The sequence below is a fragment of the Oryctolagus cuniculus genome, chromosome 16 (genome assembly GCF_051225735.1).
Source record: "Oryctolagus cuniculus isolate XC-2025 breed Fujian yellow rabbit chromosome 16, ASM5122573v1, whole genome shotgun sequence".
Lineage (NCBI taxonomy): Eukaryota > Metazoa > Chordata > Mammalia > Lagomorpha > Leporidae > Oryctolagus > Oryctolagus cuniculus.
The window spans coordinates 49,930,495-49,956,473 of record NC_142882.1 but is presented as its reverse complement, the minus strand read 5'-3'; the positions used below and the strand labels follow the sequence as shown (position 1 = coordinate 49,956,473).

The 25,979-nt window shown below is 44.7% G+C and overlaps 1 protein-coding gene across 5 annotated transcripts in view; it reads right to left on the bottom strand.

Annotated features, from left to right (window-relative positions):
* SP4 (Sp4 transcription factor) overlaps window positions 1-24,498 on the bottom strand; it is an 88,427-nt gene extending 63,929 nt beyond the window's left edge. For 2 of the 5 annotated variants that reach the window (XR_016222505.1, XR_016222506.1), the window contains exons 1-4: window positions 24,247-24,498; window positions 23,787-23,905; window positions 21,666-23,217; window positions 9,500-9,554 (exon numbers count right to left, since the gene is read on the bottom strand). Coding sequence is in view for 3 of the 5 variants with exons in the window: in XM_089315356.1 (XP_089171482.1) it covers window positions 9,514-9,554; window positions 21,666-23,217; window positions 23,787-23,905; window positions 24,247-24,253 (1,719 nt within the window). In the remaining 2 variants the exon portion in view is untranslated. Of the gene's footprint in view, window positions 1-6,274; window positions 6,478-9,499; window positions 9,555-21,665; window positions 23,218-23,786; window positions 23,906-24,246 lie in introns of those variants that run through there. The other 3 variants (XM_008261509.5, XM_008261511.5, XM_089315356.1) reach the window with 2 other exon arrangements.
* Window positions 24,499-25,979: the final 1,481 nt, after the last annotated feature.

Genomic DNA, 25,979 nt, shown 5'->3' with positions numbered 1-25,979 from the left:
GATTTTATAGTAATACTGAATATTGAGATTTGCATGCTATTGGGGGAATGATCATCTTTTATTCAATTAACTGGAAAAGCAAAGCATTCTAAAAGATGAAATCCAAAGTTCTGTATGCTTACTGCAGCTAAAATAAATATTAGTCCTTGAAATAACTGACAAGTTTTGGAAAATGCCCATTTCTTATGGAAAATGGATCAATTAAACACCAAGCAAAGTTTTTCAATAGAGCTACATCAGCTCAAATATTTTATTAAGGACCAATGATACACATCCAAGAGACAGTCTATGTACACTAGAGGAAATCAAGCTGATCAGGGGCCTAAAGAAGCATCAGAAGCAATATAATGGATTATTACTTAATTTGCCTCCATTTACAGCTGTGTTTTCCATTACAAAAGCTGGAAGTTATAGCAATAACAGCAACAGGCTTCATGCAGACCAGTTGTAAGAGTTGGCAAGAAAATGGCTTAAGGAAATCTGGCAGAGAATGGAAGATTCAAAAAAAAAAAAAATCCAGGCATTCTTAAATGAGCAAGATTATATCATTTCCACATGATTTCAGGTATTATAAAATGGAGTGGCTAAGTGCTTTATTCAGTGACTGTGTGTGTGTATGTATATATACATATATACTATATATATATACACATATATGTGTGTGTGTGTGTGTGTGTGTGTGTGTGTGTAACTTTTTTTATTTAGGAAATGACAGTTTCCTGACTTGCAGTTCTAGAACAAGCCACTCTGTAGAACATGAAAGATTTTCAAGCACAGAATTAGGCCTCTTCCTTGATATTACACCCTGTTTAACCACATGCATTACTAAGAACATGTCTTTAATTTAAGTGAAATGTCTTCTTCTGACATAATGACATGGTGATTCGTTTGGTTTTCAGAGGAACTGGGGAACTACCACAGGCACCACACGGACAACAAGCTGTAAGCCAACTCTCAGGTTCCCTTTCTCATTCTTAAAATTAGGTAGTTTAATATCTATATAAAGGTCCAACAATGTATAACACTGCAGAAAGCTATTTCACCCCAAATCTTGTGTTAAAAGTACATCCAAAGTTTTTGACAAAATGGAATTAAAGAGTGTTTACTTTGAAGTAAAAATTTTTGGAAATCCACGCATAGTTTTTCCATAATATGCATTTTCCATGAACTTTTTGAAGATCCTTCTTAAGAATTCATTTCAAAATTTTTTTGCTCTGAAATTATCCACAAATTTTTAAAGTATCCTCATGTAACTCTTAATATTGAGCTTACCACAACACAAACACAAACACACACACACACACAAAACTACACACTTTTGAAAAGGCTACCAAATTTCCTAAAGTTGTTTTTTTGTTCACTTTAATTCATTCAGCTCTCTAACCAATTTCTCACCCATATCACCCCTGTTTACAACAGGAATACCTGGTCCAAATTTATCATAAAAACACAAAGAAGACAGAACATAAAAAAGACCTGATATCCAAAATGGAGTGGATTTTGGACATAAAATATCTACTACTAAAAAGCAGTATATGAAATAAAGCTTAAACAACTACATTAAATTTAAACTGTAGTTTTATGAGATGGAGAAACTATATCAATTGAAACAATTACTTAGCAACCAAATTACCACCACTTGGGACAGGAGAAAACAAAATTAACTCTATGACCTTATTCCCTTGAGAAAGAAGAGAAGCAAGAAAACCTTACCTGTAATTTTCTTCCTAATAAAAAGCTTACAACACTTAAATTTCTATTTAAGCCTCAATGAGGAAGACTTGGGTTATCCTGGCTTTGCCAACTACTGAAGGTGTGATTTGAGTCAACTACATATCTATTTCTTTGTTTTTTTTTTCCATGAGTAAATTAAGAAAGTTGAACCACAGATGATCCTGTAAAGGTGGTTGGATATCATAATCTTTACCATTTTCCAACAATGTTTACATTTATACACACACACACGAAGTTCATGGAAAATGCCTATTGTGAAATTTTGTTGCGCCAAAACAAAACTTAAGCTTTTAATTCCATTTTCCAAGAACCTGTTGAAATACCTTTGTATATACACATACATACAAATATATACATATTTACCTGTGCACACAAACATATCTATCTCAACACCATTCTAAATCTCTAAGTTACTTCAGAGAAAACTTTAAAATCTAATAATATTTAACATTATTTCTTAATGATAATATTCTTTTACATAAAGATCGTTAACAAAACAAAAACCAGTTGCCCAATATTTTAAAACATAGCATACTAATAAAAAATTGATTGAAATGGAAGACACTTTGTAACTCCTAGTTCCCAAGAGGAGGAGCTCAGCATGCTGTGGAAGTGGAGGACGGAGGAACCTACGGGGAAGCAATGCGAACAGTAGGCAGAAGGGCAGAAGGGCAGGAGGGCAGGAGGGCAGGAGGCTTTTTTGTGGTCTCTGCAGGAAGTACCAGCAAGGCAAGAAAGCAGGCTGAGGACTGAGGGCAGGCTGAGGATCGGCTGGTTTAAGAATCTGGGAGGGCTCTGGGGAATACTGGTGGTCCCTGACTGGTACCCCCCACCCCAGTAGGGTGATTAGGGAAGGGAGCCTCAAGTAGGAGAGCTTCAAATGGAGGTGGCTGGGGTGTGGGCTCTGGATTGGGTGCTCTGAATGGGACAGCATGCTTACAGAACAGCTATCTGTTATCACTGGCTGGGAACTCACTCACCCTAGGAGGGACAGCTCCTCCACATGAGCAAGGTTCCAGGCAGCAACGCACTGGAATGCATAAAATAAAATATATGGGTAATACATCCAATCATACTAAGTAACATATAGTTCCATGGCACTCGTTATATACCAGCTCTGCCCTCACTATATGTTACAGATATAAAAATGAACATGTAATTGAAATTAAGACTACAAAAATGCTAAAAATACATACAATAATTCAGAAGAAAAGAATAACAGTAAGCTTATAATAATTAATAATAGTTTGCATCTCTTTAGTGCTTTGGCATTTACAAAATATTTTCAAATGTAATACTCCATTTAATCCTCAAAAAAAAAACACTGGCTGGAGGGCGGTTTGCTGTGTTCACTTAACAGGTGTTTGTGCTGGAAGCTGGAGAAAGCTCAAGGACATCCCCACATCATGGACAGGAACCGGCAGAAGAGGGAAGGGAACCCAGGTCTTGACTCTTGTCCACTGCTATTTTTACCAACACCATGAGTAAACTTACTCATCATAATCGATAGGATTATGATGTAGAGACAAACAGTTAGCTCTTCCTAACTGCTGAGGACTATTTGCTCAGTGACCTTTACTGCAACAAGTGAGGGGTAATATTATACTAGAAAGGATGTTGGATTCTTAAAGGCAATGAAGCACAGGTTTTTACCCAAAGAACTTATAAGTGACACTTGAAGACAATTTTGTAACTTCTGTGTAACAGTAGTATGCAAGACCTCATATTACCTTCCTAAGACATGATTTCCAAAACAGTGATTTTATTTCTTAGTTACCGTGGGTATTATTAAATAGTTTTAAAAGGTGCTTCATATTATAAATTTAATTAACAAAATGAAATTTAAGCATTTATTATATTTAAACTGATTTTACAGAATGGCTGGTAAACGGTCAATGTTCTCCACCACAAAAGTGAAAACTATGTAGGGTAACACATTTGGTAATTAGCTAGATTTAACCAGACTAATGTTAAATACTTCAAAATGTCATATTGTACCTGATAAATTCACAACACTGTTTGTCAACTGAAAATAAATTTTAAAGTTAAATTCCTCTTAAAATTGATGTTTTATCATTTTTTAATCTGTAAATGTATCCCTTGACTTTAAAGCAACCTAGCCCTTAAGGAAGTGCTTTCTGGCCATGGGAGCAGCTGGACACCAACACGAAGCTCTCCGTGCGGAGCAGCGCACAGGTCCAGCAGGAGACACCACCACTTTCCAAGACCTCTCAAACCACACATCGGCGGCCCTACTCCTCACCTTCTAAAGTAAGCGGCAAAAGGTTTTCTCCTTTGAAACTCAGACACAGACAGACCTAACGTTCCACATGTACATTTCCAGATCTCACAAACTCTTGTCCCTGAGCCAGGCTGACCAGAGGCTCAAATCATAAGGTGCTAGGGCAATAAAATGGCTTGTTGGGTTAATATGATGGTTTCCAAAAAAAAAATCACAGAGCAGTAAGACAGCAAGGACTACGGCAAAGTCTTCAAGCTGAAGTTCAAGGGCTGCCTCCTGGCAAGGTTAGGAGGTGACACTGGACAGGAGGGCTCTCTGCAGAGTGACGGTGACAATATTTCCTACCACAGGGCTGTGCTGCCCAGAAACTACAGAGCAGGCCCATGCAAGCACACTCCCTGGCTCCTCAGGGCAGCTGGTCTCTGGGCAGCCTTGTGCAAGGTCTGTATCCACTGGCAAGGGCATTCTAGCACTCAGATGAGGCCACAGATGGCAATCTAAATGCCCAGGGGTTTAGCGCCCTGACGCTCATCTTTGCTATTGCTGAAAGCTGAGCATGTGCCTAGTTAGAAAGATACCACTGAATGAATCATTTACTCAAGAATTCTGTGAATCCTTAATAATGATCCAAACCTGGAAATGGAACTGCTTTAATGGCATTAATTATCTTCAAGAATTTGCACCAAAAAAAAAAATCCCCCAAATCTTGTATTTTTGCAAACATTTCATTTATAGTTTAACTCCAAAAAGTAATCAATTTGATTTTAAAACTAGCAATATTAGTAAATTACGTTTTTTTCTGAGTTTTCCCCTGGGCTCACTGAAACAGAATTAAGCTTAATTTGGTTTCTAGACACTTGTGCTTAAAATTATGGACTTGTAACACTAAATGAAAATGCCTCAACTATTCCACTGAACAACACTCAGACACATAAACCCACACAACAGGATTTTGCTGTTAAAATGAAAAAAAAAAAAAAAAAAAAAAAAGACCCCACTCCCAAAGGTCACACAACAGTTCAGTAGTAGAGACAACCTGATACCCGGCACAGAGCAATTTTCTTAAATATGTTGCTTACTTCTGCTCATCACAAACTGCTTATCAAATGAAACATGGTAGCCTTTTGTTTGAAAATGATACACAGTTATCTCTACTAGTTCCCATAGTTGCCGAAGTATTCTTTTAGAAGCACTGACAACTGTAGGGGCCAGTGCCGTGGCGCACTAGGTTAATCCTCCGCCTGTGGCACCGGCATCCCATATGGGTGCCAGGTTCTAGCCCCAGTTGCTCCTCTTCCAGTCCAGCTCTCCTCTGTGGCCCAGGAGGGCAGTGGAGGATGGCCCAGGTGCTTGGGCGCCTGCACCCGCATGGGACACCAGGAGGAAGCACCTGGCTCCTGGCTTCGGATTGGCACAGCGCCGGCCGTAGCGGCCATTAGGGGAATAAACCAAAGGAAGGAAGACCTTTCTCTCTGTCTCTCTCTCACTGTCTATAACTCTACCTGTCAAATAAATAAAAAATAAAGAAAGCAGCACTGATAGCTTTAACAATGCCTTGGTTTCAACCATCCATTTTTCCTGCAGCAAAGGCTAAGTGTGGGAATGTGGAGAGGTGTGCTAGGTTTTAAGAAATACCCCCAAATGGGTTAGTATTCCTAATTAACAGAGTAGCCCTGGGAGAACAAGGACAGTGATCAATAAGCATTGAGGGGCTGGTGCTGTGGCACAGCAGGTAAAGCTACCACCTGCAGTGCCAGCATCCCATAGGGCGCCAGTTCCAGACCCAACTGCTCCACTTCCGATCCAGCTCTCCGCTATAGCCTGGGAAAGCAGTAAAAGATGGCCCAAGTCCTTGGGCCCCTACATCTGCTCCTGGCTCCTGGCTTCAGATCGGCACAGCTCCAGCTGTTGAGGGCCAATTGGGGAGTGAACCAGCGGATGGAAGACCCCTCTCTCTCTTTCTCTCTCCCTTTCTCTCTCTCTCTGCCTCTCCTTCTCTGTGTAACTCTTTCAAATAAATAAATATTTTTTTAAAAAAGCATTCAGTATAATCCCTGTCTTTCCTCTATGTTTCTAATGAGTACATACATGCATATATGTAAATACGTACACACATACATGCCTGCATACATTTGTATACACAAACTTGAAAGATACATGAAATGAACTCAATCACACATTTGGAAAGAAGGGCTAAATTAAATTTATCCCATTCCTGTAAACTATGAATGAATCTTCTGTACAATGTTAATTGGTTTTAAATTTTCTTCGGTAGACTAAGAAAAAAATGAGAAAATCTTTTTTAAAATGTTTTATTAATTTTTATTTAAAGAAAGAGAATCTTCCATCTGCTGCTTCACTCCCCAAATGTCCAAAACAGCAAGGGTTGGGCCAAGCCAAAGCCAGAAGCCTGGAACTCAATCTTGTCTTGCACATGGAAGGCAGGAACCCAAGCACTAGGGTCACCACTGCTGCTTCCCAGGGTGCGTAGCAGCAGGAAGCTGGAATGGGAAAAAAGAGCTGGGACTTGAACCTGGTTAGGGATGTGGACATCCCAAGCTGTATCTTAACTGCTGTGCCAAATGTTCACCCAGAAAAAAAAAAATCCTGTTAAAACTTATCAAGGAAACTGTGATTTCCTTGGCTCAATTTACTATGAAATAGCAAGAAGACCTTTGAAGCCAGACCTGGGTTCTTTCCCCAACATCCCTGTGTATTAATTCTGAAGCTGTGGGCAAATTATTCAAGCTTTCTAGGTTTTCTCATATTCAGGCAGTAACCTAAGGTCAAGATAAAACATAACCCACAAAGAACAAAGTATGAGTATAGTCCCCATGAACAGTGTTTCCCCAGCACCTAGAACAGTATCTTACTTACAGTGCCACATGTTGAATAGTGCTTGTTTAGTACTTATTCACTAAAAATAATAATAATAATAATAAACTCACAGTACCAAGACTGTCAGATGAGCTAATGAAAATATGACATGCAGGATTTTCTAGAGAACACCAGTTCCATCACATAATTCTTAGGGTCTTTGGGTTTTCTATCTTTAAAAAAAAAAAAAAAAAAGATTTTTATTTGTTTATTTGAGAGGTAGAGTTACAGAGAGAGGTAGAGACAGAGAAAGAGAGAGAGAGGTCTTCCCTCCACTGGTTCACTCCTCAAAGGGCCACAATGGCCAGAGCTGCACCAATCCGAAGCCAGGAGCCAGGAGCTTACCCCCGGTCTCCTATGTGGGTGCAAGGACCCAAGTACTTGAGCCATCTTCTACTGCTTTCCCAGGCCATAGCAGAGAGCTGGATCGGAACTGGAGCAGCCGGGACTAGAACTGGTGCCCATATGGTATGTCAGCACTGTAGGCAGAGGATTAACCTATTGCACCACAGCGCCAGCCCTCATTGGGTCATTTCTTAAAGTCATTCTTAAAGTCATTTCTTTTGTTCAGAAACTGAACAAAAATTACTATTTGAGCATAAATTACATGTCACATCTTGATCAAGAGGCAAGTCATGAAATAGAATGAGAAAGTATATACTTTCTTGGGTGTTACAACTATTAATGAAAATGAAATATAAGGCTCCTCCTCTGTGGCTTATATTTTTAGAATATGTTTTGAAAAATTTAGTCATAATTGGTCTGCAGTACACACATATTTAATCAAGGCAATGTCCTTACTGCCCTCAAATCCCCAGTCAACAGGGTTTCAAGGGGAGAAAATCTTTTTTACTGTGTTCCCACTGTGGAATATGCATCCTGTAGCCCCAACGGAAGACAAGAACCAGCAAGCTCAGCTGAAGACACAGGACCCCCATGTCCTGCTGACTGCATCAGAGTTCTATCAGCACAAACACTTAAAGCAGGGTTGCCTCACAGTTAAGGTAGTCACAGTTCTGTCCCCTAAACTGGCCTTACAAATTTTATTTACTGGCTCCCTACCCTTGGCCATACAAATTAACCCGACAGCCTTGGTTTCCTCTTCCATACATCTTAGGTCACCACCATCACTTCCCTTGTCAGATTGCAAAAAGCTCAGTGAGAGCTTATACATAGTGTCTGCCGTATGAGATACAGACAATGAGTTACTTCTGTCATGATCATGGGAAACAAACTCTACAGTATATGGGGAGTAAACAGTGATAAACTCTATGTGGTAATAGCTAAAGGCTAGAGACCCAGAGGAAGAATGGGTTTAGACCTGGGCTCCAAAGTTTCCCACTCAAGGCCTCAGTTTTCACACAGCAAGCAGAGATTACGGCCGACACTTACCTTAGAGTGAGTTCTCAAGAGTAAATGCACTCGTGTATAGAGTGAAACACACATTACCTGACATACTATAAACGTGCAATAAATGTCAGCCAAAATAGAAAACCATCATAGGGGTTAAGAAGTTAGTACCCTCCTACTTTTTGTTCCATTCATGAAAACAAAACAAAAACCACATGATTTTTTTTCCATTTGAACATTATGGAAGTGGGAGTTCAGTCCCAAGACATCAACCTTTTATGAGACACATCAAATGACATAATACAGATGCTTGCTGTCTATCTGCTGACTGAATCCATGGATGCAGTCTGCCAGTGGAGAGTCCATGAATCGATGGAAGTCTATCAAAGAGTTATGAAAGGGACCAGTGCTGTGGTATAGTGGATAAAGCTGCCATCTGCAGTGCCAGCATCTCATGTGGGCACCAGTTCGTGTCCCAGCTGCTTCACTTGATTCAACTCCCTGCTAATGCACCTGGGAAAGCAGCAGAAGATGGCCCAAGACCTTGGATCCCTGACACCCACATGGGAGATGGAGATGAAGCTCCTGGCTCTTGGCTCCTGGCTTTGGCCTGGGCCAACCCTGATCCTTATGGCCATTTGAGGAGAGAACCAATGGCTAGATCTCTCTCCCTGTCCTCCTCCCTCTCTGCCTGCCTGCCTGCCTGCCTCTCTCTCTCTCTCTCTCTCCCTGTCCTCCTCCCTCTCTGCCTGTCTCTCTCTCTCTCTCTGTAACTCTGCCTTTCAAATCTTTCAAATAAAATAAAATTTTAAAAAGTTATGAAAACCATTTGCCTGGCCTATCATTAAAATCAATACAGGTACTGACATCCTCCCAAAGAAGACACAGGTGAGAGAAATTCTGAAAGTAAAAATATGTGTTAACTTGATAAAGCTATATAAATAAAATCACTAATATTTCATCAAACTTCGTCAACAAGATGTGATGAGTTTACTGTATTTATGACATATCCCTGCCAAATATTTACATCTCCAATTGGTTTGTATGTAGACTGATATATCTGAAATATATATATCTGAAAAATATATATATATATATCTGAAAAAACAGGATTTATAAACCACTTAAGTACTTATTTTTCCTTTATAACTCCAGTTCATGCTGGTTGTCATGTTCATGTAGTCTTTCCCACTTCCCTCTTCCCGCTCAACTGCTTGACAGACATTCGCAACTCTACCCCAACAGGATTCTCCACCCCCACCCCCAGACCCACGCCAGGCACAGGCACCCACTTACCACAGCACAGATCACTATCTGGCTCCTACACTCCTGTGCAAAAGCAGCTCCGCTTCTGTGAACAAAAAGCTATGGTGACTTGACTCAATATTTACAGAACTGTACTAAACTCCTTCTGCCTGGCCCCGTTAGGAGGCATCTACACAGTAACTTCAGAGCAGCTGAAACAACCGTGAACTTGCCATACCTTCAATTTTGCCAAAAAACTCCCCTCACTGCAAACATTCATCCTCGGCTACAACTGTCTACGAAAACATAAGAGGTAACCAGAGGGAAATGCACTTTATTCCTCTTTACTAACCACTGTTTGGGATCATAAGCTCTCAGTCCTTTAAATATATATATACCCTGAATCTATTCCAAGCATCTATCCACCCCTTTCTTCTTTGAAACCAAGTTCTCCATCTCTGTACTTTCTCTTAGTTCAATATCAGGACTATACAAACTGAGCCATAGGCACCAACATGTGAGAAAGATGACAGGAAGGGAGGACGATACAGGCTGTACTTACATGAGTTTACATCCCAGTTTTTAATATAAAATAATATTCCTTGATCTGTGTCTGAATTCTGTATTAGGCAACACTAACTGAAATTTGAAATTGTATGTGAAATCCAACATAATTTCCAATGGCCTTCTCCTCCTTCTAACCTGGCAAACTTTCAGTCACCCTTTCAGCCTCAGCAAGTTGGTTACTCCCTCCTTAAAACATTCCCAGGACCCTACAAGCAGAACTGCTTCCTCTTTCCTCTAGGTTCCTGTAACACTTCACTCACAGCTTTTATAAACCAAACGCCACAGGGTAATTTAGCCACATGTACATCGTATCTCATTGAGTCTTGGATGCAAGTGATCATACCAAAAAAAACAAAAACAAAAACAAAAACAAAAAAAAACACAACTGTCATTAAACTATGACATGCCTATGACTATAAAACACATTTCAATTTTAAAGATGTTAAAATGTAACAAGTATGTCTTAAAAACAAAAAAAAATATAATACATCCACTGCAACTGACCATGTACCCTGTGGGGGTACAAAACAGGCCTCACTCGTTTCATTACTGACTTCTTCAGGCCTGCCCTGTGCATGACAGAGTCAGGTGGGGGAACTAACCAAGCTGAAGTTTTGACCTAAGCCTTGCCCATTGCTTTCATGTCAACATTCTGGATACTAAAAAGCAGCTCAGGGGGCCAGCATTGTGTTATAGCGGTACAGCTGCCACCTGCAAGGCCAGCACTCCATATGGGTGCTGGTTCCAGCTTCCTGCTGAAGTGCCTGGGAAAGCAGTCAAAGAAGACTGCCTAAGGACATGGGCCCCTGCCATTCACAGGAGAGACTGAGATGGAGCTCTTGGCTCCTGGCTTCAGCTACACCCAATTGGGGAGTGAACTGGAAGATGGAAGTCTCTCTCCCTGTCTCCCTCTCTCTCCTCTCTCTCCTCTCTCTCTCTTTCCCCCCTCTCCTTCTCTCACTCTGCTGTTCAAACAAACCTTTAAAAACAAAAAGAGTAGCTCAACAACCTTTTTTTTTCTATTTAGCACCACCTAACTTCACTGTTACAGCCTACTCTAAAGGCCACTGTGAATTCATGACTAATTACTCCAACACATCTTGTAACCAGACTCCCCATTTCTAACTTTCCCACATTTTTACATCTACAGAGAAGCACCCTAATATCCTGGGTATCATAAATAGCTCCATTCAATTCCTGATGTGCACTACACTCCGATTTCTTACATATTTTTATCATTAGTTTTGCAGAATCTCTTCTTTGAACAAAATGTTAGGAAACAATGCAATAAACACACACCTCTGGCGACACCAGGAGTCACAGGTTCATTCAGCACGTGCTGCACTGCTCTGTGAGACCCTGAGCTCCACGAAGTACACACAAGAGAGCTCCCCACTCCTTCTGTCAGCTGCAAGCCTGCAGGAGTGGGCTTGGTGCTTGTCTATAAAGCATTTCAATTTTAAAGATGTTAAAATGTCCCTGTCCAGCCGCCAGGCTCAGACATCTCCACATTTGACTTCTGCACCCCTAAACTCTCAAATGTCTACTTTCCCAACCAATCTCTGAGGCCCACTTCAAGCCGCCTCCGTCACGGAAAGCCCTCCTTGTTTGCTGCAATATGCTGATCTCACCTGTCACTGAGCACTCATCCTCATTTTCTGTATTTCAAAGCCCAGGACTTGCACAGTACTCTGTTACACGCAGAGCAGTGGCCACACAACTGTCCCACGCAGGTAGCCTTCTCTCCCCAACGTAAGCACCCTTTTAAGATAGGTTAGTACTTCCAGAATTGAACAGAGGCTAACCACATGGCTGACATCTAACTCTTCCTAAGTCGAAACACACTGCTGCTTCTCCACCTGTAGACATGGCTCTCCCCCCACAGCCTTAGCTGCACTGCACCAACACTTTCTGATATTTCACTTACACAAACTTCCACCTTACTTCTAACCTACAGCTCATGCTACTGCCCATAGGTAAAACAGCTTGTTCTCCTAATATACAACTTTTCATTCTTTAAGTGGGTGCCACTATGTAGTCTTGTGACTTTCAGCTATATAGTTTTCATTATAACATTCAAAGACTTTTTATACACATATTATTTTATCTTCACCATGCTAGGAAGTAAAGAGGAAAGGAATTAATATCACAATTTTACAAATGAACAAAGGCATGAAGCTGCAATTATAAAGTTTGCACAGAGTGGAAGAGGGAAGGAGGGCAGCAAGAGGCACACGTATGAGAGCTTTAATTCCTGGTCCTGTGCTCCAGGAGCCTAAGCTGTATGTCTGTAATAACCTATTAATAAACCTATTAATTGACCCACAGCTCTGATGGAGCCTGACTGCCTCTCACCTCCCAAACTTTTAGCACCATCTCTGAGTAAAAAAGAACCTCCACATATCTGAATTTCCATTCTTTCTATTCAAAAGTTGAGTCTCACACATTTTTTAAAAACTCCCTTGTGCTAGACATTTTGAAACAAAAACAAAGACACACTGGACTTGCCCACTCCACAGGGGAAATCAGCAGATTCAAAGCTGTGTGTGCTTTCTGTATGTGCTAGCAGCCTCAATTTCCCTAGCGTTTTCTAACTCCTTCATACTACAGTGACAGTAGCCGAAACCCAATCACCGCCAAGAGCTACTGAGACAAAGTATTTTGTAAATCAACAATTCAATATTGGGCACTGAAGTCTGTGTGAGGCTCTAATGCTGCGGTATTCACTATGTCAAAGAGCGAGCGACGGAAAAACAGCGCCCAAGAGCAGTCAGTACAAACAACGAAAACCAGGATTATTATTATGAAGGGTTACACTGTTAGGTAGAATCCATTCTAGTTACACTGCCGCTATAAGGAAAACGAAACACATCACTCTCAAGTCCTTCCCCCATCTCTGAACACTTAATCACATTAAGATGTATAGAGGATTCTGACCTTCTGTTGGCAGGACCACATACGCAAATATTCAGAGAATCGTAAGTTTCAGAATTAGGAGACTCACAGTGTGTCTAGTCAACAAGAAGCCCTTCTGTAGTCCCCAGGCTCTGCCAGATGAAGTGAAATCTTTAATGACAGGGTGGTCGCTTCCTAATGAAACCAATCACTCCCTTATCGCACAGCTCCAGCTGGGGTGCATGTGTGTGTAGGTGCACTTTTCCCAAGGCCAAACAAAACACTTTAAGTTAAGAAACAAGACAGAAAAAAAACAACACACAAAACTTCACATATCTAAAGACAGCTGTCACAATTTCTCTTTTTTTAAACAATGCAAATCCCCTCTCTTCAATTATCGCTAATGGGTAACATTCCCCCCTCTTCATCCTTGGGCACTGGTGGTATGTTCACTTGCCATTTGTCAATGGCCCAGCTGCAACATGGCACCCAGACTGCACAGCTTTGCGTAAGTGGCCTGACACGCACCAAGTACAGAAGGGAGTTTTACTCAACTCTAAATTCCTGTGAAGTTACCAAATCCCAAATCACCTTCATAAGATCTGCAGCTGACTCAGGTCTCTCATACTGTAGGCATAGAATTCCTCCCACTATAAGTTGTGGGTCTTAGCTGTTATGCTTTTGGACTCACCAGTCCAGCCTATTAAGAATCACTTTGGGAGCTGGTGCCATAGTCCAGCAAATTAAGCCACCAGCATCCCATATGGGTGTCGGCTGGAGTCCTAGCTGCTCCACTTCCAATCTAGCTCCCTGCTAATGTGCCTGAGAAAGCAGTGGAGGATGGGCCCCCGCACCCAAGCTCCTGGCTTCAGCCTGGCGCAGCCCTATTTAGGGAGTGAACTAGCAGAGAGAAGACTGATCTCCCTCTTTCTCTCTCTCTCCCTCTCCCCCGTCTCCCTTCTTTTCTCTCCCTCTTCTCTCTCTTTTAAATAACTAAATCTTGAAAAAAAATTCACTCTGAATCTCAATCCTATCTCCTATCATATTAGCATAGTCTTCCAGATTTGTCTCATCTTTGAATTCTTAAATAAAGCCATCCTTCAACCTAGTATTTGAAAATAAAAATGCTAACACTACAGCAAGGATAGATATATAATACCATATTACCAGAGTTCACCACTGAGGTGAAAGATTAACTAACACTTTATAAAACTGTGCAACCAGCCACAAAACCTTTAAAGAAATCATGCCTACAAAAACCAAAATCAAGGTACACTGTATTAAAAAATACTCATTGTATTAACATTACTTCCTTTGTATACCCATTTGGAAGCCCAGAAGAGAGAAGATATGAACTAGTTTCCAAGTGAACCCATCTGGCTTCCAATCACCCCTGAATTATTTTTTAAATGAATAGGGGCCAATCATTCCATAATTCATTCAAGGACTTTAAGAATAGTTACTGGGGCCGGCCTTGTGGCATAGTGGGAAAGCCACCACCTACAGTGCCGGCATCCCATATGTGTGTTGGTTTGAGTTCCGACTGCTCCACTTCCGATTCAGTTCTCTGCTATAGCCTGGGAAAGCAGCAGAGGATGGTCCAAGTCCTTGGGCTGGAAGAAGCTCCTGGCTCCTGGCTTCAGATCAGGGCAGCTCTGGCCATTGAAACCATTTGGAGAGTGAACCAGCAGATGGAAGACCTCTCTCTGCCTCTGCCTCTCTGTAACTCTGCCCTTCAAACAAATAAATCTTAAAAAAATAGTTATCGGCCGGCGCCGCGGCTCAATAGGTTAATCCTCCACCTAGCAGCGCTGGCACACCAGGTCCTAGTCCCGGTCGGGGCGCCAGATTCTGTCCCAGTTGCCCCTCTTCCAGGCCAGCTCTCTGCTGTGGCCGGGGAAGGCAGTGGAGGATGGCCCAAGTCCTTGGGCCCTGCACCCGCATGGGAGACCAGGAGAAGCACCTGGCTCCAGCCTTTGGATCAGCGCGGTGCGCCGGCCGCAGCGCGCCAGCCATGGCGGCCATTGGAGGGTGAACCAACGGCAAAAGGAAGACCTTTCTGTCTCTCTCTCTCTCTCACTATCCACTCTGCCTGTCCAAAAAAAAAAAAAAAAAAAAAAAAAAAGTTGTCAAGCTCAGTGGTCTGAAGTTTAGTATGTTTTGAAAAATTACTGCATTTATTCATACTCAATTTTCTGGTACTTTCCCAAGCTGTATGATTTTTTAAGTTATGGATAACAGCCTGAAACTAAATCTGAAGTTCCTTTTGACCCTAGGATAGCACTCATGTGTATCAAGCTGAGTTCCAAAAAGCAACTCAATGTCCTCTATCTCCTCAGTTGCACTGAACAAATATTTCAGGGCGAGTTCCAGCACTGGTCATCTCGGCTGAAATTGCACTTTGCTTGGTGGTGGACAGGAGCAGAGCGGGAAGCTCTGCCTTTTCTCTGTCCTCTCTCAACATTAGACAGTTTAGCTCAAGCAATGAGAGTGTCTCTTGCTTTGATTTAAAGCTCTACCAATTGTTCAAAATGACTTTATACTTTACTGTGAGTTTCCGCTTTGCTAACATGTTTCTTAGAATGTCAGGCTGGATGCTTTTTTTGTTGTTTCATAGTCCTATACCCCTCTACCATCCACATACAGTATTTTAAAATCTGAGCAACATGTGGGGCCCCCAAGAAACCACACTTCTTCCTATTTATCACCTCTTTCAGTACTTTGGGTCATAACTGTCTGTCAGTGCCACAGATGTTAGAGCCGGAAGAGACCTTAACTGCACAATCAGTGTTTCAACTTTCAAAATCACCTCCCGTTTAAAGGACTTGAGTATGCCTATCAGAAGAAAACGGCCTTTATCTGTGTTGTTATCCTACAGCCTCAGGTATAGTGTGAATAATAGCACTGGAACCAAACATGACTTTAAACCTTGGCTCTCCCATTTACTGGGGGGCAGATTTTCCTAAAGAAATTACAGCTCAGTGAGACAGTCTGTAAAATGGACACAATATATACCTTACATGGATACAGAGAAGTTTAATAAGACAATATAAACATACCTAGCTCAGTACCTGATATATAGTAAACAAGAAGTATTTGCTTTCTTCTTCCACAGGTTTCATTTAAAAAAAAAAAATCCTTTTCTAACTAGTTTGAGAAAAGATACAATATATCTTGATCTGAGGACGTTCTTACCTATATATAGAATTTACTAATATTGATTATGAAATTGCTCTTTCAAGACAATTAAAAAAAAGCATACCATCAAACTGCACTATTGAATTCAATGAGCAGAACAAAAAGCTGTTCTTCAGCCATATCATACCTAGTAGACAAGCACTGAATATGCAGTGAAGACAGGGACTTCTGGGAAGTCAGTCGATCTGGGAAGGACAAACTCAAGTAGGGTCTCTCTCTCTCCCATCCCTAAACTTTAGCTATGGTCACTTATTTACTAGCAAAAGATCTGGATAACCAATCCAGAAACAATAAAGTAAAAACTGGAACAGAAGCCAAGATTCCAACCTCTGCTTTCCACAAAACATGAGAAAGTCATTCAACTCTTCTGGCCTCTGTTCATTTCTAAAATAGGGCTCAGAAATGAGGGTGGGGGAAAAGGCTTGAATTTTTTTTTTTTTTTTTTGAAGATTTATTTATCCTATTTGAAAGTCAGAGTTAGAGAGAGGTCTTCCATCCACTGGTTCACTCCTCAAATGGCCACAATGGCTGGAGCTGGGCCAATCCGAATCCAGGAGCTTCTTCCGGGTCTCCCACATGGATACAGAGGCCTAAGGGCTTGGGCCATCTTCTGCTTTCCCAGGCCATGGCAGAGAGCTGGATCGGAAATGGAGCAGCCCAGACTTGAATCAACACCCATATGGGATGCTGGCACTGCAGGTGGAAGCTTTTATCGGCTATGCCACAGCACAGGCCCCTTGAGTATTTCTTAAGTTATCTTAGTAACAATTTCATTAAGCCTTTCTCTATCTATGCAATGTATGGCTCACTTGGTTTTCCTTATCACAATTTGCTCAATGATTAGGTAGCAAAATGACATCCAATCCTATCTAGGATCAGAAGAGTATGAAAGTGCACATGTAAGCCACAATCTCCAAGATCCCTTTCAACAGAACCTCTACCATTTTGTAGATCTGGTATTTCTACAAAATTTAACCAGCAGTATCTTTCCCTATCTCCCTTCTTGATCAAACTATGTTCTCTTCAACTTGTTTCTATGCCTACCTCAGTATTCTTTAGTACTTGTTCCCTGATTCAGAAATTGAAAAGCAGATGATTAAAACTCTACTTTCCCTTGCTCTTCTATCCTGAAATCCCTTCTAAAAGATGCCCTTTTGAAAAATTAATGTGACTCAAAAAAGAAAAAAGAAAAAGATGAAAATTAACGTGGCTCTGCATTGAATACTTTTCATCACCTATGAAAAAAAACAGCTAATGGCTAAGACCACCTTGCCATTTCAGAGCCTAAGTCATTTTATAGGCTGCAAGATACAAAGTTCTCATTGTGAATTCTAATCTATAATGAATAGTATTCAATTTTAGGAAAATAAAATCACAGGAGTAAACCTGACTTCTCTGGAAAAAAAAAGAAAAAGAAATAACCAAACATAAGAGTATACGTGTATACACAGACACATTGTTTTAAGAAAGTTAGATGGGAAATCCAAATTAATAGAACATATATGATAAAAGAAAAGCTTATTTGTATTAAGCCTCAAGACAATTTTCTTTTAGTAGGTCTAGAAAAATGGTAGGTGTTAGAAGTTGATTCACCGGATTTCTGTTTTTTAGTTAAGCATGAATTTCAAGCATTTTCTTGGGCCCTCCTTTTTTATTATTATTTTTAACCAATAGTCAAGTTTTAGCCCTCCCATTCCTATACATTCCCATGTTTCCAGAGACCTGAGGTCTTAAAGGCTCAGCAACATGCCATATCAAATCTGAACTTCCTATGTGGAAGAACTAGTATAAAACGTTCCTTTCCACTGAAATTGACAAGGAAATATTAATTCATCCAGCAAAAGGCCTATGGCAGGATCAGTTACTGTATGTGATGACTGCAGTCGCCAGTAAGTGAAAGTGATGACCGCTGCAAGTTAATTACAGATTTCGATCTCAATGGTCCCTGTGAGCTCTAAATCCTTTCACCGAGGAGAAGCAGATCCTGAAATCACCGTAGCACAGCTTTCAGCTACTGGAGTGCACATCCGAACACAGATCTTTCTCCAGTCACCTCACTCAGTTACGCCAGAGCACAACTGGTTACCATTGTACTTAAAATAAAGCTTCCACTTTTCCTTCAAATTCAGAAGCCCAACAAGAAAACAAAAAGTATGCAGAGGGTACATGTCCTTGGATCCCACTAGAGTTCTGACTAGTTAAATGCTAGATGCTCCACCTAGAACTTGGGATTTGCAGCTGAGAGCAAAGCACAGAAACATATTATGCAAACTGCACTGCCAAGGAAAGAGGTTTTCCCTAGGTGGTCCCTGGCATTCGCATTTCACAAAGCAAGTACAAGGCTCCCCAGCTGAGCAGGTGGTTTCGCTGGATCTGCCGTGGAGGGCTGCTTTGCTCTTTCTGTCCACACTATCCACTCCTCCTCTACCTCCTGACGAGCACATGGGGATGGCTGGTGAGAAGTTCAGTTTCCAATCCTTGAACTATCCACTACTTTCTGTCAAAGCTAATGGCTCTGTCAAACCCTGGTAACACTTGTGAATATGGAGCAAAATTTTTCCCATAAATTAAACAATTCGGGGAGGGGGGGTGTCACAGAACAGTGGAGAGGAGGAGACACGAAATAATCGAGGAAATAAGTACTCAAAAGTGAACAGGGACACAGAGTAAAGTTGACGCAGACTTCCAGGGCTCGTTTTATACTTGTTTTAGTACTGTTCATTCTGCCCCTTCTCAAGACGGCAAAGGACCTGGTGTCCCACGCTCAGTGTCTAAGATCAAAGCTGAAAGAAAGGTATGGGAGCAGAGCTCCTTCCCAGCTCTGGGATGTTCATCATCCCCTTCCCAACTCCAATCTGGGATGTTCTCCATCACCTCCCTTCCATATCTTCACAAACAAAGTACTCGTTAGGCACCCACTGTGCTAGGCAAGGGGGCAGAATCTGCAAGCCAGGCCTACGTTAACTGCACTGACTTATAGAAACAGTTACCCTTCCGGTCTCTGTAAACAGCTGTCTTTTAAAAATGATTCAATGGGGGCCTGCACTGTGACAAAGTAGGTTAAGCAGCCACCTGCAACACTGGCATCCCACATGAGCACCAGTTTCAAGTCCCAGCACTCCACTTCCCAACCAGCTCCCTGCTAATGCACCTGGGAAAGCAGTGGAAAATGACCCCAGTGCTTGGGCTCTTGACACCCACAAGGGAGACCCTGATGCAGTTCCTGGCTCCCGACTTCCTCTGGCCCAGCCTTGGCCTTTGCAGTCATTTGGGGAGTGAACCAGCGGATAGATCTCTCTCCCTCTTTCTGTATAACTCTGCCTTTCAAACAAATACATTTTCAAAAAAAAAACCTTAATATCCTTAAAGTTAAATTTATTGCATGTATCTATTAGAACATTAAGTCTTCAACAACAACAAAATTTAAAAAGTCTTTAGGTTCAGGGGAAAACAATTCAATTATGTATAGTTTCAAATTTCCTCACACATTGAGTGAAGCCCCATAAGGCATATAAACTCTTAAGAAAAAAGAAAAAGAAAGCAAACAAATCCCTGAAAATGAAAAAATAACCACATCGACTAGGAGTGCCCAGCACCAGGCAGCTCCCTCATGAAATATTTGTGACACAAAAGCTAAAAAGCTGCATCCATTCACTGAGGCAGGTGAGCTCAACACCCACCTGCTGGGTCACTGCTGATGACCAGACTTGGTTTTCAAACTTCAGTTTTAGAATCACCTGGAAAGTCTGTTTGAAAGGCAAATTCCTCAACCCCACGCACCAAAAACTCTGGTTCCAGAAGCTGGAGCCCGCATTTACACTGCAGCACTCTGAGGTGGGTGGTCGGAACACTGGCTTCCCCTCTCCGGGGGCAGGCACTGGATCCGAACAGGTACCAGTTTGAGGGCAGAAGAATCGACTGTCTCTAACCTAAATTATACATTACTCAGTTCTCTTAGTTAACCACAGTCCACCAACTTAAACAGGCGGGATGAGACGTGTGTGAACAACGCAAACTGTCAACAAAGTCACCAACAACACACTTTCCTGACAACACCCCAGTTACTCTTATTGTTTAGAAAGAGTAGGAACAAAGCAAGGTAAGGACTGTAATCCAGAGAAACATGTGTGTAACTGTGTTGTGACAGCTACAGGTGGAAAAAGGACCCACACTCACAACGCTGACTAGAGTACTATGCTGTCAGTACTGGCAGCCGCAAGCCGCACGTGGCCACTTCAATTAAAACTTAAAATTTGGTTTGTCAGTTACACTAGCCACATTTCAACTGTGCATAGCCACATGTAGCTAGTGGCTGATGTGGATAGGACACGGAGGGAACACTTTCAGTGTCACTGGACATTCTACTGGAGAAGGCTGATGCGGAGGTAGTATCTAGATTTAACACATACATGTATGTATATATATATGTATATAAAATCTTGGTTCTCTACAACAAGTAGGCTCTGCAATTTCCAATTTTACACACACACATCTACTTTAGGTGTTAACCATAAAAGAGGACCACCAGCATAATGTTTTCTACAAGTGTTTCAATAAAAGTTTTCAAAAGCGATAAGCTTATTCATCTAAGATGATCAAAACAGAAATATTTAACAAGGCCTGAAAGTGCGAAAGGCACTAAAACCACAACTAGGATGTCACCAACCAGCATTGATGAAAAACGTTTAATTACCAGAAAACAAAAGATAGGAGGTACAGTAAGACCGGTCCAGAAGACGGCAACGACTCAATGGGACTGGTTCTGCAGGTACCTGAGAAATACCTGTTTATATGCATCACGGATAGCGGCTTCCTAACTGGTCTGAAAATGACCTCTCCACAATTAATTCAAGTCAGTAGCATTTTACTGCCTCCATCTTTGATTGCTTCCACCAACCTCACACTAAACTCCTACAGATAACATAATGACCACAAGGTTTACTTGACTATGATCTTACAACAGGATTATTTGTTTAAAAATCATGAGCAAGTCCTTATATTAGCAGAAAAGTAGACAAAATTGAACAATTTACAACTTGAAATTCTCTTGCTTGACTGCATCATTACCTGGTCTAAAGCAACCCAATGTAACAAAACACAAAAGCACTGGTGACCAGACACTAAAACCCAAGAATTAACTTCCTATGTAAAGTTGGCCTTGCTACACAGCAGGAGTAAAACTTCAACAGACTCACAACTACAGGCCAACTGAATGCAAGCTTTCCCTCAATGAGAACCATCATTCTCAAACTCTCAGGAGTTTAAATATGCTCAAACATGATCTCAAAATTACAAAAGGCAATTATGGCTCTTAATTAGAAAGTTCTGTCCCACCAAAGGATAGCTGTTAAGGACGATCTAACACATTTAAAATATAAAAACGAATGCTAACGTCACTACAGAGTTACGGTTGTGGGTCCAATGTTCCCATCTACATTGTTGATTCCATAAGCTTATCTTGCTTCAGAGGCCTATGCCCAATCTAAGAGTTGGCAGAGAACAGGCAATTAACCAATCATTACCAAAACCACTGAAAAAGCCAGGAAAGAAGACTTACCTGCGACACTAGTGATTGTTACTGGAACTCCCTGCACTTGAACGCCTGCAGCACCCAGGTTGGCAACGCTCACTGTCTGAAGGTTAGGCACTGAAGCGAGCTGGGCAGTATTCAAAGTTATTGGGGCACCAGCAACAGCCACAGGAGCTATCTGGGCAAGAGTTGTGCCACCACTTGAAGACACTGGGGTGATGGTTAATTGTTGGGATAACCCAGCATTCTGCACTTGCAAATTTGAGAGACTCTGAATATTCTGAACCTGTACAGTTTGCCAACTGATTTGCCCTGAAGGTGTTAAAGTTGGAGCCCTGATAAGCACCTGAGTCGGGTTGACCGCTTGCAGTTGAACATTCTGCAGAGGCTGCTGCTGGATAGTCTGAATCGTCTGCCCTGACTGCAGCTGAAAGGACTGTGGCGGAATAGCCTGGATGATCTGCTGCTGAGGCTGCTGGATCTGGATCTGCTGCAAGATGGGCTGGCCTACGATCTGCACCTGCTGGAGAGAGTTGGGCTGATCCTGGGCATTCTGTATTCCGTTAGGCTGGAGCTGACTGGAGCTCTGCGCTTCAGACTCCGTGGGCGCTGGCTGAGAGTCTTCCACGGTGCGTTCAGAACTACTGGCGGATGTGCTTGCGTACTGGCCCGTGTCGGCCGAGCTCACCAGGGTGTCACTGCTCGTCAGGGATGTCGAGGCGGTGGTCGTGCAGGTGGTCGAGGAGGAGGGAGACTCTGGCATGGTACTGGCGGAAGCCGTGGTGGTGGTGGGGGTGGAGGCTAACTGATTCCCATTGGAAGTCCCGCTGTCGGTAGTCGTGGCAGGCTGGCCCACCTGCCCGGTCCCTCCTCCAGCAGTCACATTATTGATCACTGGCAAAGCCAACGTCACTCCTCCAATGTTAATTGGCAGGGTTGTTACAACTTGCGCCTGAGTACCGGGAAGGGTCTGTAATTGCAGTGGTATTGAAACCCCAGGTCTGATTTGGACAGGAACTGTCTGGTTGGCCAGGTTTTGAGCAAGGATGTTCCCGGAAGCTGTCCTGTTAGCAGCTGTGAGTATAGCTTGATTATTACCTGCAGAAATGAGCTGAATTTGACCCTGCAAATCCTGGAGAGATGAACTACTGCTTGGATTGATTTGAATTTGCTGCCCTTCCACCGCCTGCAGCTGTGGGATCACTTGGTACTGGACGCTACCACTTGGGTTTTGCACTTGTAGGACTTGAAACTGACCGGGGGCGGAAGAGTTCCCTGACTTGGCTTTTGTAGGAGATGCACTCCCGTTATTACTGCTGGAAGAACTAGACGAACTAGAGGCGGGCTGAGAAACGTTATTCTCTTTTGAAGCGGGTGGAGTGGAAGCAACAAGTTGCCAGGCGTTCCCAGCGAGTTGCGTGGTGACCAGTTCTAGCTGTTGTGGTTGATTCTGAAGCTGCACCAGTCCTTGGCTTGGGTCTATAATAATCTGCTGCTGTCCAGTCGCTTGGTTTTCACCAGGAGTCCCTATTTTGCTGCAAGTAGCTGCCAGTAAAGCCAGAGGAGAGGGCTGAGAGTCCTATCCAAAATAGGATGGCAGAGGAGAAGGGGGGGAAAAAAAGGGGGTGGGTTTAGTGGACACCAGCAGTTGGGAGGGGGTATTTTATGTATGTATGTATGTATGTATGTACTTTGACAGCTCTACCCTACCAGAACTTGGGAAGCGGCAGAAATCCAAAAGCAAATGGGAACAAGAGTAGGCAAGAGCTCCAGGGACAAGGAGGCAGAATCTACCCTTTAAATCAAGGCAGACCTCTAAGAAACTTTCTCAAGGTGTCAATTTCCCGAACTCTCCCCTACCCCTTGGGAACACACACCGGGGAGGGGGGGGGACAGCCCGAGCTCCTGATGTAATTGTCAGGCAACGCTGCGCCCTGAAACGCGCGAGACCGTCGTGAACTACCATTTAAGTTGCTCACTCTCAGAGAAGATGCTTGGAGCGGATCAATGTTTTTATTCTGTGCTTTACTTCTGGGCATTTAAAGGGCCAGAACTCGCTGTCTCCCCTGTCGTTCTGCGATGCATATTTTATTTTTTTTAATATGTATACACACACACACACACGTATCTACGCACGTCTGCCTTTACCTGGGAGCCTGAGGTTTTAGGTTTTTTATTGTTATTCTCTGGCTCAGAGGTTTTCCCTCCTTCCGTAGCCATCGCCGCCGCTGCCGCCGCCGCCTCCTCCTCCTCCTCCTTCTTCTGATCTGCAACCCCCCCCCAAACGCACGACAACAGGTTATTAGGATTATTATTATTCGCCGTCCCCTCCTCCCCGCGGACATTAATCTCCATCCAAGCCGCGATCCACGCTCGCCGGCAGGGGGGTGGCGGCGGAGGAGGGGGCGCCACGAAACGTGGCTGTGGAAACCCGACCCCGCGGCTCCGGAGCGACACGCCAGGAGGAGGCTGCCCCGACCGCAGGGACAAAACGCGAGCCGCCTCCCCGGCCAGCATCTCGCGGCCCCCGGGGGAGGGGGCGCAGCGCGCGGGGTCTGGGGCGGGCGGGAGGCGGCGAAGCAGCCCGAGGGGGGTGGAGAATACGTACCGCTCATCCCGCATGAACGGGGACGAACCCTCCGCCGGAGACACTGGGCTCGAGGTGGGTGGGGGTGGGGGCGAGGCGGGAGGAGAGGCCGGTCCCGCCCGCCCGCCGAGGCTCGGAGGAGGCTGTAGCTGGCACAGGCTCTGCCTCTTTTTCCGCGAATGGCCGCCGCTGGGCTGTGGCGTAGCAGCTCCTCTCTCCGCCCGAGCCCGGCTGACTCGCCCTTGATTGACAGCGGCGGCGCGCGGCGCGGGCGGGGGGCGGGGCCAGGGCGGCGCGAGCGCGGCCGACTCCCCACCCCCCTCGGCCTCTCTCCGCCGGAGCCGCCGACTCTCCACCCCTTCCCCCAGCGGATTGGCCGCCGACCTGCCGGGGGCCGGGGCGCGGGGGCCGCCCCCTCTCCACCCCCTTTCCTCGGGGCTGTGCGCTCGGCGGCGCTTCTTCGCCTCCCCGGGCCGCTCTCGCGCTCGCCTCGCCTCGCCCGGCCTTCTTAGTTGAGGCGCGCTGCCGCCAGGCTCTCCATGCAGCCGAACTTGTTGTCTCAGGATATCCCGCCCCCTACTCACTCCCCGGCGCCCGCCACTCAAGAAGCCCGCGCCGGCATCCCACCCGCCGCCGCCGCCGGCCCCTGAGAGGAGGAGTGGGGCTAGCGCTCCGGCAAGGCGAGAGCGGCGCCCGCGCGGACCCTCGGCCCACTCGGCACGGCGGCCGGCGAGCCCACTGCCCCCGCGCAGGGAGCATGGCTTTCCTGAGGCGCATCCGGACCCGGGCGCCCTTTTTCCCCGGCTCGGCTTCCATTGGCTGAGGCACCGGTGACGCGCGCTGAGTGGTGGGAGAAAGGGGGCGGGGCGACGCTGCCGCAAAGCCTGTCGGCCCTTGTAGTTTCCGGCGACCGCGGGCGGAAGGCACCGCCTCCCTTCCCGCCCCCGGCCGCGGCCTGGCTGCTGGGCGGAAAGCAGCCCGAGGGGGCGGTGGCGGCAGGGCGTGGCCGGGGCCGAGTGGGAGTAGAGCTGAGCGAGGGGGAGGGGGAATGGGTGTCGCTAGTCTGGGCCTATCCGCCGCGCGGGGCTGCCCCAGCCACCTCTGCCGCCGCCCCCTCGGCTGCAAGCCGCTCCCGGCGGGGCGAGCGCACACCCGCGGCGCGCGGCGATTGAGCGGGCGGCGGCGTGGGGAGGCGGGGTTTGCCGGCCTCGGGGTTTGAATGAACCCGGCTCCTTGGCGGCCGCGCCTTCTCCTCGCCTTTCTTTGCTCACCTTGCCTTCCGGGGCCTCTCGCTTCCAGGCTAAGGCCTGTTTGTTTTCCCGCGGAGCGGGACCTCCCGGGTCTGCGGGTGGCCTCTGGCCAGCTGGTGTCCTGGGGGCTGGCCGGCGGGCGCGTTCCCCTTCTGGATCTCACAAGATCCTCCAGACGAGGGAAAGAAAGCCCGGCCCCGGGTGGGTCAGCCCTGGCTCGGAGTTCAGCCTAAGCTGCCCTCTAGGCAGGTGCACCTCCTGTCTGGCTGTCCCGGCTCTCCTGCGCACTGCCCTGGCCGCAGCTTCCCTCCAAAGTCGTGAAGTCGGGGCGAGGCCCCTGAACTAGGATCGGTGCCTGGTCACGTGGAAGTAAGTGACCAAACGTGGAAGTGGCCTTGGGGACCAGGCACCTGCCTGCGCAAACCACCCCCTCCACCCACACACAGACAGCCTTGGGTGCATAAGGGTGAGGGGGTCCCAAGTGCTGCACTTGACTGGCATTGC